Source organism: Cenococcum geophilum (genome assembly GCF_001692895.1).
Source record: "Cenococcum geophilum 1.58 unplaced genomic scaffold K441scaffold_24, whole genome shotgun sequence".
NCBI classification, from domain to species: Eukaryota; Fungi; Ascomycota; class Dothideomycetes; order Gloniales; family Gloniaceae; genus Cenococcum; species Cenococcum geophilum.
The window spans coordinates 731,743-744,487 of NW_027137582.1; the positions used below are offsets into that span (position 1 = coordinate 731,743).

Consider the following 12,745-nt stretch of genomic DNA (forward strand, 5'->3'; position numbering starts at 1 on the left):
TTATAGCTTTAAGACTTCTTACTAACGATGCGATAACTTATAATGGCTTCTACTAATTATTTACCACCAAATCAGCAGTTTGGCAAATTTTGTTTTTCAAATCGGTCATAACTAGGGTCACCTTCATAACCCCATCACATACGTTAATAGAAGTGGAGTTATAAAAGATTAGAGTTAGTGGATTTTGGTAGGTGGCTCGACCGAGTGGCTGGTTAACACCGCCAGAGTGCAGTCAGAGCGGGGTCAGAGCGGGTCAGAGCGGGCTGTGTTCCGAAGGCTAAGCCAGAATCAATCAACACCATCAAAGTATCGTGCCCCTCAATTACCTGCGAACCAAACGAGGTTCCGCGCCGCATCGACACAAAAAATGGTCTAAATGTCCCCGGGCTTTTCGATAAGCACAGTGCTCTAGAGGTTGAAAATTTTAATACACTCGAATATATCGAATGCCTGTTGCATCACCCGTAGATAGATTCAACATTATGCTCCCTATGTCCTCCTTTGCAATAGGAATCTGTTGCTACAATTTATTGGGTCACGCTGCTTAATAGTATCCTAACATTCTAAAGTCAGGTTCATCCCAGGTTTGAACCCGTACCAATATCTAATGGAAGGGTTAAAGAAGAAAAGATTTGCTGCGCGCCTTTGTAAATGCTTCGTACCTAACTCACAGTTCGCGCTAATGAGCATTCCCACAATGCCTACTGACAATATGACGTTTTTCTCTCCTTCCTCAGACTTCACCTTTCTACCTAGCCACACGCGCACCGTGGATTGTTACTTAGAGACTTCTTCTAACACAACTGCTCACATATCAATCAGGACATATACCTTCAAAATCCCCGCAGCGATGTTTGCTCCAATGTCGTCCAAAGTTGCACGCCCCCGGGTAGTCCTTCCCCCACCCAACGTAAAGTAGGCTTGCAGTCTCACAAGTAGGAGAAAGTTGGGAATAACTGAGGATAGTTGGGTGAGAGCAAAGGAGGTTGGGTTGTCGTGGTGGAACCAAGCTTTGTTAGCGATGCGCCACATGTAAAGATCCTTGCTCATCAGTAGGAACCTGGACAATATAATGTTACGTTGCAGGACTTCTAGAGGCATGACGATTTGAGTTGGTAATTTGGACTTATGTCTCCGAGCCCATACGTACTATATCATTGTTCGGAAATCGGCCAGAATGTTAGATATCTGCCACAAGAATTAAACGGAAATGCCAACAGCAAGCAGGGGCAGAAATGCACACCACTCCATAACCTTGCAACATGGGCAGACCAACCCGTATGAGAAAACAAAAAAACACAGGGGAAGCGGAAGAGAGCGACGTTGTCTGGGCAACGTCAGGTATCATTTCATTGTGATCTCCCCCTCATCGGCTGATTCGTTGGCTATTGATCCCATACCCATCAATTCTTTGACTTAAAGAAACGCTTCCTAGCAGCAAAACGCTTCCCGACATAATTCCTCTTCCTAGCAAAAAAAACCGACCACGTGAATTCATCCTGCTCCATGTCCGGTGAGCACATAGAAAACTTGAGCCGTTTATACGTGCAAATGGAATTAAGAGAGTTTTGGTAGGAGTAATAGTTCTACTTATCGCTCGCGCCTTCAACTAGTTTCTCAGGTAGGCGGCTGTCAGTGGCAGCCATCAACTTCGGTTCATCGACCGTCTCAGACTTCTCTGTTTTCACAGACGACGGAGAATCGGACTTGGAAATTTCTTGACTGCCGCTTACCTGAGAGTTCAAGGACTGAGTGGAAGTAAATTTGAGGGCCGGTGTCTCTTCGCGCTGATTTCGAGTGACAGGGTTGGAGTCGTGCTTCGCATCGGGAACAGATTCTTTTGGAGCGAATTTGTTAACTTGTGACTCTAAATCCTTGTCCTCGTCATCATGGTCAAACATATCACTGTCCGCCGACTCACTATGGCGCTCTGTACCGTCACCAAGCAAAATGATACGACCGCCTAACCCACTGTTAGGGCGGAAACGATGGTCCAAATCCATATCGATGTCGTCGGGGCTGTCGTCAATTCGGTGATGCACCCCCGGACCCCTGAATTCGGCTAAGACCATTCAAAGAAGTTAGCAAATGTTTTACGCTCTGATAGCATAAGGGATTTGGCGTTCAAGACTTGCCATACTCTGGCGGAGCGCACGGGCCATCGCCATTTGAGACCCTTGCTGCGACCTCTTTATACCACTGCTCTTTGGTACGCCCTTGAAGGAGGCCGATGATGACCATGGTCATGTTGTCGCACCCAACCCCACCAGTATCGCTATTTGAAGACAGACAATTGTCCATCATGTTCTCACAGATAGCTGACAATTCCTGCTTAGCTACGATTCCACGTCTAACAAATTCAATGACTGCTTGAGAAGACTGGCAGTCCCAGATGCCTGAGTTGGAAGAGTTAGCTAGTTTGGTCGCAACAGCGCAGGAAGTCAACTAACCATCACAGGCGATGACAAGGAATTCGTCGTCATCATGGAGTTCGTGGATAGAAACATCAGGAAATGCGGTAACAATTTGCTCTTCTGGAGGTAAATCGGCGCTTTTCTTGAATTCGAAGTCACCAATTGCTCGTGAGAGTGCAAGGTTGCCATTGACACGGCCAAAATCAACAAATCCGCCGGCGTTTTGGATTCTTGCCTTTTCACCTGCAAGTAGTTAGATCGCAAAAGCTTTTATGTTTTCTTCCCCTAGCTTACCTTCATTCTGCGGTTTGTGGTCGGATGAGAGAGGCTTCGCTCGGCCTTTGATGCCCAGCACACTTCGTGAATCGCCAGAGTTTGCCTGCTGCAATTAGCAAAGGTCTAAAAGTCCAAAACCAAGGGACATACCACGTAGATCTTGTTCTTTGATATGACACCGACCGAAGCTGTACATCCCGAGACCTCTTCCTCATACATAGGATCTAAGAAGAGATGAATCAGCCTCGTAAACATGGCAGCCTAGCTGGGAACATTCGAGCTCTTACCACTGAGTATAGCTCGGTCCGTCGCGAGGAACCCGTCCTTCAGTGCCTGTTCAATGTTCCCTTGCTTGAAGGCGTCCTGCTTTGCAACAATCTTGTGAAGGTTCTCGCCTGTGTATATTGCGACCTTGTCGCCCCCGTGTCCGTCATACACGCCAAAAAAGCTGAGACGTTGGTCGGCAGGCGTCGCAATTTTCTCCCCGTTGCGTTCATCGCTCTCAGCTTGCATGTCTAGAACGCAAGCGTGCGCATCCTCCATGCTGATACGCCACCCTTGCATCGAAGAAACCCCGAAAATGAGTGTTTCACCTTCTCCATTTTGTGATTTCTGGTAAATACAACAGTTAGTAAGGCGCACGATTTAACAGAGGAGTTAAAACATCGATCGGCGTCATTCCCGGTGAGGCCGCTGGCGGAGTGAACATTGAACGTAATTGGTTATAGCGAGGGTGGGGGAGCAAAGTTAGACGAACTCACCTTCTCAACCACCGGCTCCGAGAGAGTCTGACCCATCCTGCCCACTTCCTAAGAGGACTTGGTGTCGATGGTAGATAGTGTTATGTTGAGATCAAGAGGATTACGCTTCACGGGCATAGATTTGAGCAAGCGTCACTGATTTGTGGGGGTGATTGAGGATTGATGAGGGAGATGCCAAAACAAAGACTATGTGAAAAATATCGGCAAGGCGTAGGCTTTAAGGTATAGTACTGTCGTAGGAGAAAGGGTAACGAAGTACAGGTGGAAGTTCTGTGAGGTGTGGTCGTGTGTTGTAGAGGTTTGCAAGCAAAGAGGCAGGCCGAATAATCGTCATATGGCTTAACCGAATCAGGACGGACGTTAGCCGCACCACTGCCTGGACCGCGACTTCACCAGGCTGCACCGAGCCGCCAACCCCTTCAACAGGATTCACGGAAGCGACGAACGATTCACGCCACGGCCATCGAATGCCAGCCTTGGGTGAGCTCTCACCTTACTGCGCCTCAGCCAGGAACCCTGTCTGGTGGGCTGTGTCGTGAGTGCCCCTCCCAAGGCTATCAAGCCAAGCGCGAAAACGCCTGCTTCGAAGAGGACAAGCTAGACAGTGAATGCGCCGGGCGTAGTAGGAAGAATCCTCTAGGTGCCTGGGCCAAGGCAGGTATGTATTGAGATATCTAGAACCAGCCCTGTTGAAAACTTGTGTGGATATGGTAAAGACACTGCAAGGGGCACGGGGCTGCAACCCAAGCGTCAAAGAATGAGAAATTGTGCTGGCGGCTTGCTGTGGCTGGATGTCCAGAATTTATGTATAGGCTGCCAATTGAATTTCAATGTTTGTAGTTTTGTGCATACCGATCCTCCTTTTATGCCTTGACAATCACAGATGTTTGAATTCACGCAAACCAAGTGCTCTCGAAATGGACATCCGGTGAGACATCTGTTTAGAGTGTCCCCTGCGGCTTGAGTCGTATTTACAATACTCCAGGGGCATGCTAACCCTACAAATAGTAAATGTCCATGGCCAAGGACCTGGGCTTTATTCTTCCAGTTGTCAGAACCGCGAGCACTCCGCTAACAGCTCTTCCGTTTCCACATCAGCAATGCCTTCTTTCATTCCACTCTTCTCAAACAACAAGCCTATGGCCACCGACAACAAGCAGGCCTTTAGACAACGCCACTCAGTCGGTGATAGGTAATGGAAATAGGTAATAGAAATAAGTAGTGAGACATGTGATGGCAAGAAACAGGGTGGTGAGTCATAAGGTAACGCAAGCTTTGGTACCGGTAGTCGGTTACACCATAGCAGTGACTCTTCCGATGGTGGACCAAGGAAATATGTTTCGACAAGCTAATAACAAGGCCACGCCGTTTCCCATAAGTACTAGGGACTAGGGGCCAGATCAATGGATAAGAGCTTGGGAAATATACTAGAGTCGGGGGCCCCCAATGCTATACCGTCCGTGTTGAGCTTCGAATTAGGATGAACATCGGCATCCATGAAATTCCTTTAGCTCCCCTCCAACGGCACCCGTGTTTCTGGTTGCCACAGCACGTGTGCGTACAACGATATCGTGACTACATCATTCACTCCAGGTAGCTTGGTAGGCCCAGTCAATCCTTAGGTCTGTCTAAAGGCCCCACCGACCGTATCCTTGAAAGTCAGCAGATAGTTAGACCAGGAATCTTATCCCGGCCAAAGCCATTCTTAAAAAAGGATGTTCATGCCATGAACCCCGTGGATTCGATTTCTCAGAGACTTTCTATAACTACCCAATAGCATTGTCAATCATTCGCGACACTGCTACGACACCGAGCCTGGGAGGTCCAGCTCAATGGCCACAGCTACTTGGAGCTCTGCGGGATGCCTTGCTGTATATTTTCGGGATAATCTAACACGACAACAGCACACCCAGGACCAGCATTTCATCAGCAAATATGGCCTCTTGGGATGAAACCTCTTAATATCTTCAAACCATCTCGCTTTGGAGATGATACTCATATTGATGGGTTCAAATTCCGGGATACCAGTATGCGGGAAGTACTGCCGAGTACCTGGAACAGTCTCATTTCATGGAAAATTAGTTCCGATTTTTGCTGTTTCTGTTCGTCCTAGCATTTCCACTATTCAAGACATTACTAGAGCGCTTCACCAGTTGTTTCGACACTTCTGGCGGTCCTTTCTTGACATCTCTTCGTATCATACCCATGAATCTTAATCGCCATTTTTTTTCCAAGTATATCCCGCGTTAACTAGTCGTGGGTAAGAGTAAAAGAGTAACGTATTGAGAAGTTATTGTCAGAGGATCTCCAATCACCATGCCTCGCGGGTTTATAACCATTCCTATCGTCAACAAGTCCTGAGTTTAATCTCGTACCAAGCGGGTTGAAATTGTAATTCAGTCATCCTGGGGTTTCGGAAACAACAAAATTGTTCCTTTAAGCCATACGTCCTTGATCGGCAAGCTAATTTTCGGGTTTCGAACTTGTCTTATGTTTCAGTGAGACAACTCTCAGGTGATCTCTTTGGGCAGCGGCCACAAGAGCCATTACACACAGGAGTTCTTACACTCGACGTCACAGCCGATTGTCATCATCGCAACATACCATTAGAATCCACAAGATGAAAGACCGAGTTTATTTGACTACTTTCCCAAAATCTGTACCTCTTGGAAAGCACCAGTCCGGCTTTCTTTGAGCGGAGGAGCGTACCTTAATGCTGACAATCATGCTGTACACGACAAGAACTTTCTGGAGATAGACAATCCTTAGGACCCGGGGAGCATATTGAATAGATATTGTAGGACGGCCGCTCGCGGTTTGGTGTTTGCGCAACCAAAATGCAACCCTTCGATGTCATTTGAAGCTGCCAAGAGACATGGAGCGGGAACGACCCCGTCGAAGCAAAAGAGTTTAGAAGCTGCATTGTGAGGGACCCCAGCTCGAAAATTTATGGAACTGAGCGATTACTATTTCGGCAAGTTTACACTTAGCAATACATCAGTGGTTTGGGCCAGCATGTATCCCGGCACTTATGCAAGCATAACTACAGGCACACTACAGTCGTCCTTCCAAAATTAGTAAAATGTTTATATAGGTTACTTTGTTCCCGGACAGTATAATCCGATGCTGGCGCTAGAAAATTTGTGGGAGGTGCTTCCTCCTAGACGATTACAGCCTCTAGGCATTGCCGAAAGGATTCTGATTACCAACAGATAGCGCAACTGCAGGGTGCTTCTCCTGCTGTCTGGTTTCTGGGCTTATATTTGTTTAGGGTTCCAATATGCCTCGGCAGCCTCATTGAACTCAGGAAAGACACCTAGCTAATGATTTTAGATCCTGAAGTTAGCCGTGGTATTAAAATGTAGCTAGACTCGGTACGAAGGGAGTTTCATCCCGTAAAGCATACCTGGGATACCTTCGACGACATCTACTAGGTTGCTAGTGGGAAGGCTTTCGGATAGCGACGTGATAGACAGGATGCACTAGACGGCTATCTGACCTTTGAAGGACACCAGCGAGCAGTGCGTTACAGTGTATTTACCCAGACTCCTGCACAGTCACGTACCAAGGACGCTCCTTCAGTCTATTACAACAGCCCCTAGTCGTGTCTCAATATCTTATGGATCAATGGAGGAGGTAAATTAAGTACTTTAGGCGTAGCCCTCCGGAAGTGGTATCCATTTGGTCAGCAAGTTCGCTAGCACCGGGAGCGGAATTAAAAGTCTATTAAATCAACTTCTATTTCAAAGCACGAAACCACGAACACATTTTGATCCGCTTGCGTTGCACGCTCAAGAACCAAATGCAAAGAAAAGAACTAATATAGCTCCTTAAGTCGGCGCATTTAACTCCTCTACACCTCTGCAAACCGTCAATCGTCAACCATCCCGAGCCTTATCCTACTATGAAATGGACACTTGCATCTTGCAGAATGCAAGTAATAAATTTTCGGTAGTACCGATCTACTCATAGTGATGATTATCCTCAAATTACATCGTGCACTATGTGTAAATAGTGAACTATCGTTAGAGGCACAGCGTAGGAGAGAATCCAGAACATTTCAAAAGGAAGAGCTTGACGTTGACAAACACAACATTTGAGATTCCTGGGAAGGACCTCAATCGATCTGTGGCCTGCTAAGCTGACAGCAGCAGGTCATACGATTGTGAGTAACTAAAATCCGAGCAGATTAACCGCTATATCTCCGCACCACTAGCGCAGCCGGAGTGCAGGATCCTAGTTTAAACCCGCATATTCTCACGACTACACGCATATTAAGCAGCTGGACCCCTGTAAATACCCTTTTTCAACAGCAGCTCAACATCGCGACGATCATCAAGAAGGCAAGTACTTGCCAATCATCGAATGTATCTAGAATCCTGGCCTTGATTAAACAAACGATCGTGGTGACGACAGCTGTATATGTGGGATGCCATGAAGGCTAAGAGTCACTTCTGCTCAACGCAATAACGTTCGTGTACGGAGAGGGATGAGAAAATACCCGACGAGGTGCAGTATGTGGCTAAGCAGAGTGCTTCATGAAGACGAAGGCAATGAGGATTAGGTACTATTGTATTGCATAAGCAGGTGCTGGTGCAGTAATTATTTTTCTTCAGCAGCTATCTAAGTTTTCAGGTACATTAGGCTTGCTGTCAGCATGTGTTGGGATCATGAAATCGACAAAAGTACTTCAAAGTGGCAGCGTCCTAGCTCGCGGCGTTACGATTGCCACTAGATATTGCGCCATCAGATGGCAGTTTTAGGACAGGGATGCACAAGAATGGGAAAAAGGGGAAAATCAGGTTCTCAACTACACCATGGTTCAGATTAGGCTGCTACCTCTTTTAGCGGCGACCTTTGCTCTACATTTTACTGGAAAGAACATGATGCAACTGTATCAGGAGAATAAAAAAAAAGATGAGTCAAGGTGGTCAGGCCGGGTCTACCCTGAAGGGCGCTGGCCCAGAAGGAACCTACTCTGGAAGTGAGCTCCTGGCTGACTTGCATGCAACGTCGTGCGGTCTTAAGTCACTAGCTATTTCGATCGTGGCCGATGGCCTTGAAGTGTGCCGAAGAGCTTGCGGGGGCCACGGATGTAGTAGCTTCAGTGGCATTCAGCCGTGGTATTCTGATTATCCCCAACCACGACTTGGGAAGGCGATAATTATATGTTGACCCAACAGGTTGCGCGTTATGTGAGTTTTCTTTTGCACATGTGGATGAATCCTACCCGAATTCCTCTCCAGAGCCGATATGGGGGCCATCTTTGATATTATTGGCAATGACGAAGATCTTGTCGCGGCATTCGCATGGCGCCGAGCTGAATCCGCTAAATGCGATTACGGCCGATCCTTATCCCGACGTGGCGTGTTGTTCAACGACTCGAGTTCGAAAGTAAGCTTTGAGGCTGTAAGATGACGTTTAGAGCATGCTTGGTGTTGTACATAATTGGTCTACATAGACTTCCTCAACAATAGGTACGAATACGGAATACGAGCAAAATTCCGGTCAGAGCTTGGTGTTGAAGTGACTGCAGCCAAGCCTTTTTTTTGTGAGCCACTTACGGTATGCCCTACAACGCTGAGTTTAGGCAGGTATTTGACCACGTCAAGCTTTACATTCTAGAAGCTAGGAACCCGGCGTCGGCTTGCAAATCCCGCGCGACCCGCGTCTCGCGTGTGAAGAAGATGCGAGTTCTATGGACAAACAGTGATCTTCAGGTACAGTAATCTCAAGCTTGGCCTGAGTCAAAGCTCCTGTGAAATATAAATCAACCTACGGACCCTACCTATGTGATATTGAAATACCTAAATGCAAAAATGGCGTCCAACGACCAAGAATACAGTCTCTCGGAGCTCGTCAATACAGATATTAGAGCTCCCATCCCAACCCCTATTGTCGAGCAAGTCCTCTGCAAGGAGCCATTCACAGCTGTCCCGGGAGTTATCAACATTCGCGACTTGGGCGTCTATGCTTCACCATTCATCGGCCGGGGTGTCGCCTATCGTTGTGGTGCGCTCAGCCAGCTCACCGATGAAGGCAAGACCATTCTGGCAAAAGATCTTGGCATCAAACTGATTTTGAACCTTCGCTCGGGAACTGAAACAAGCAAGGACCCAGAGCCAGATATCGAAGGTGTCAAATCACTTTGGCTGCCGTGCACTCAACAACCCCTGCCAGTTGATCTGAATGACTTTGTAGGAGACGATGGCAAGAAAGGGTATCTTAAGATGTATGGTGACGTGTTAGACATTTACAAACCCAGCTTTAGGGCTGTGCTGGAGCATTTGAAGGACGACCGAGGGCCGGTCTTGTTTCATTGTTCTGGTGAAATTTACCCCTTATGGTTTCATAGTAAACAAAGTCCTGACGTGTCAATTCTAAAATCTAGCTGGCAAGGACCGCACAGGTATATTGGCCGCCGTTCTTATGGGGCTCGCAGGATGCTCCCACGATACCATCGCCCAAGATTATGCTCTCTCTCGTATTGGGATCGAGCCTCACCGGGAGACGCTACTCAAGATCCTGTCGCAGTGGGGGAAGGATTGGGATAGGAACACACCTGGAATGGCAGAATTCTCTGCGATTAAAGGCAGTATCATGAAAACAGTTATGGAGATGGTGGATGAGAAGTATGGCGGGATGGGAGGGTATGTAAAGCACGAACTAGGATTTTCCGGTGAGGAGATTGAGAAGATCAGGGCGAACTTGAAGAGATGAATGGTTTTTAAAGATAGTCGCCCTGCCACGTATTTGAAGCATCGTTCTCCAGAATTCGCTTCCGTGCCTGAGTATGCGATTACGAACATCGTCACAGGTTCGCAGCGTCTCATTTGCGCCCTCCATCCGCACCCTTCATCCGTATGACAGCGCTTGCTTCCTCGAACCAATGCGGTTGCTCTAGAGCATGTAGCAAGCGAATCCTCTCTTCCCTCTCTATTCAGCATGTTCCTTGCGGATCCTGCGTCCGCGCATGTTGTGGCGCCGGTCAATCCCAGCCTCGTCATTTCATCCACAACCTTCAAGTAATCCACGCTCCCTACCAGCCATCCTATAGTCCACCTCTTCCCTTATCCAAATTAAACCTTTACATTCTATATACAGCTTGAATATTCTTAATATTATTTTCTCTACAACTTACGAACGAAGCATTCAGAATCCAATGCGGCACCTAATCAGCCTCCTCTCCCTCCCGAATAGCCTCCTACTACTCCTCTCCGTGTCCCCTTCGCCGGTTACTCCAGAGGAACCGTGGCCCTATAACCTGCCGAAGCATCTGAAATACTTTCCTGAGGATGAGGTGCATATCAAGAGAGGTCTTAAGATCCAGGAGCGGCTAGCAAGGGAATCTCCAATTAGCGTAAAGAAAATGAGTACAGATGAAGGTGAAATGTTCTTCCTGGACTATTGGCTGTTTGAAGGGGAGCAAGATATGGAAAACACAGACCGGAGAGGTCCATTAAATCTGGGGCGGAGAGAGCAGGATTTCTCGCAGCATCCTTATAACTGGTCGAGTTCGGACGAGCTTTCAAACAATTCAAATGCTTCATTACCTATTTTCTCATCATTAAGGCTGCACTCGGACCAAACTGGTCTACGTGGATTCTACCACCGCTATATCCAACGCGACACATTATTCGGCCGCGACTTCAGGTGTCCGGACGGGACTAGCAACTGCTCTTCGATAGGACAGCCCGACAGCTGCTGCTCTACCACAGATTCGTGCATTAGCATCACCGACACTGGATATGGTACCGTTGGTTGCTGTCCAATTGGGCAGACTTGTGCCGGCTCGATCTCGTGTGATACAGCCAATGGATACTCTAGTTGTCCTGATAGTCCGAATGGAGGGTGCTGTTTGCCTGGCTACGGATGTATTGATGTTGGGTGTAAGTAAAACCACAGCAGCAGATCTAATATCGGACTCACATAGGCATTCTCAGGTGTAATAACTGTTACATCAACCACAACGGCTATGGCACCTACTGCAACCGTTATAGCAAGCTCCTCATCATCTCTGCTAGCCTCGTCGTCTGCTGCAGTGTCATCCATAGTAGTTTCATCTCTCACACCTATTTCAAGCACTGCTATCGTTGTTGTACCGACCACACCAAGCTCTTCATCCGCCTACACCTGCAGCTCCGGTTGGCATAGCTGTCCGGCCAGCTTAGGGGGTGGCTGCTGCCAATCTGGCCGGGACTGTGGCTCTGGAATAATATGCCCAGGGGGCTCTACAAGTGCACTGAGTAGCATCGCTCCGTCTGCTCCTGTTCGCCCTACGAGCGACTCTGTGACTAGCGTCACAACCACAATATCCGCAAGCTCATCCATCTCACTTTGTCCCACGGGTTTCTATGTGTGCAGCGCTTACTACCCAACCGGCTGTTGTAGAGTTGGTCGGGATTGTGCCACTTCTAGCTGCCCTACGACTGCTAGCACGAGGGTTGTTGTGAGTAATGGAATCACTATCATAGCGCCAAGTGGCGCAAGTTTTGCCACAACCGCAGCTATTCAGGGAGGTACTTGCCCTAGTGGTTGGTACAGTTGCGCGGCTAGTCTTGGGGGCAATTGTTGTCTAGAGTAAGTCCTTTCAAACACTAACGATTTTGTAAACTTCCGTACTAATATATTATTCGTCTAGTGGTTATTCATGTGGCGCACAATGTACAGCTACTGGAACTGGTGGCCAGACGCAAGTTGCTGGCAAGGTTGCTCCGAGTGCCGCTAATAATGTTGGGATGTGGATGTGGCCAATGGTTGCAGGTGCAGTAGTCGTTGGTATTGGGATGATCATCTTGTAAAGTATGAAAATAAATGATATAGGAGTCGGATAATTTCCGTTTCAATTATCTTCAAATGAATAAAAAAACACTGTTTCACACGCCTTTATAACGCGCTACCGTTAAAGCTATTGATTAACGCGGAGAAGCAAGATGGAACCTGCCCTAACATCTATGAACTATATCCAAACCCCGACTTTTATGGAAGCACGCTCTCCAAACACTCATTCTTCGATGTGAGGCCTCCAGCAGAAGAGAGTACTTGCCACACAACACCATCTGTATTCAGAGATGGTGGTTTCTCCCCACTCCAGGCCGTCAGTTCAAATCGAAACGAATCTCTTCCACTGTCTTTTGCTTGGTTTTATACACTCTTGATGAACAGCGACTGTTGCGGGGGTGCGGGCCAACTGGGGAGACATGGATAGGCTCGGTGATTGAATTCAGTTCCAATGTCTCCATTCCCAGACTCGATATCCTTGTCAACTATGTTGACGTCAGTTGGGGCACTTTT

General features: G+C 47.6%; 4 protein-coding genes across 4 annotated transcripts; 3 read left to right on the plus strand and 1 right to left on the minus strand.

Moving 5' to 3' along the window:
- Positions 1 to 1,586: 1,586 nt before the first annotated feature.
- On the minus strand, positions 1,587 to 3,753 carry K441DRAFT_705833 (protein phosphatase-like protein 2c; the record flags this gene model as incomplete). Its single annotated transcript, XM_067653623.1, has 7 exons — positions 3,452 to 3,753; positions 2,978 to 3,302; positions 2,841 to 2,914; positions 2,709 to 2,793; positions 2,451 to 2,657; positions 2,141 to 2,396; positions 1,587 to 2,052 (listed from the first exon to the last, which is right to left on the minus strand). Exons 1-7 carry the CDS (start codon positions 3,485 to 3,487, stop codon positions 1,587 to 1,589), a joined length of 1,449 nt encoding a protein of 482 aa, XP_067503411.1. The 5' UTR covers positions 3,488 to 3,753.
- A 4,292-nt stretch (positions 3,754 to 8,045) lies between these two features.
- K441DRAFT_660696 (uncharacterized protein) lies at positions 8,046 to 8,711 on the plus strand. The gene has a single exon (XM_067648748.1). It carries the CDS (start codon positions 8,369 to 8,371, stop codon positions 8,624 to 8,626), a length of 258 nt encoding a protein of 85 aa, XP_067503412.1. The 5' UTR covers positions 8,046 to 8,368; the 3' UTR covers positions 8,627 to 8,711.
- Positions 8,712 to 9,059: 348 nt separating this feature from the next.
- Positions 9,060 to 10,392, plus strand: K441DRAFT_126570 (uncharacterized protein). Its single transcript, XM_067640044.1, has 2 exons — positions 9,060 to 9,778; positions 9,843 to 10,392. The coding sequence occupies exons 1-2, from the start codon at positions 9,271 to 9,273 to the stop codon at positions 10,169 to 10,171; spliced, it is 837 nt and encodes a 278-aa protein (XP_067503413.1). The 5' UTR covers positions 9,060 to 9,270; the 3' UTR covers positions 10,172 to 10,392.
- Positions 10,393 to 10,613: 221 nt separating this feature from the next.
- On the plus strand, positions 10,614 to 12,252 carry K441DRAFT_687432 (uncharacterized protein; the record flags this gene model as incomplete). Its single annotated transcript, XM_067652094.1, has 3 exons — positions 10,614 to 11,340; positions 11,395 to 12,031; positions 12,093 to 12,252. The coding sequence occupies 3 exons, from the start codon at positions 10,614 to 10,616 to the stop codon at positions 12,250 to 12,252; spliced, it is 1,524 nt and encodes a 507-aa protein (XP_067503414.1).
- Between the last annotated feature and the right edge of the window lie 493 nt (positions 12,253 to 12,745).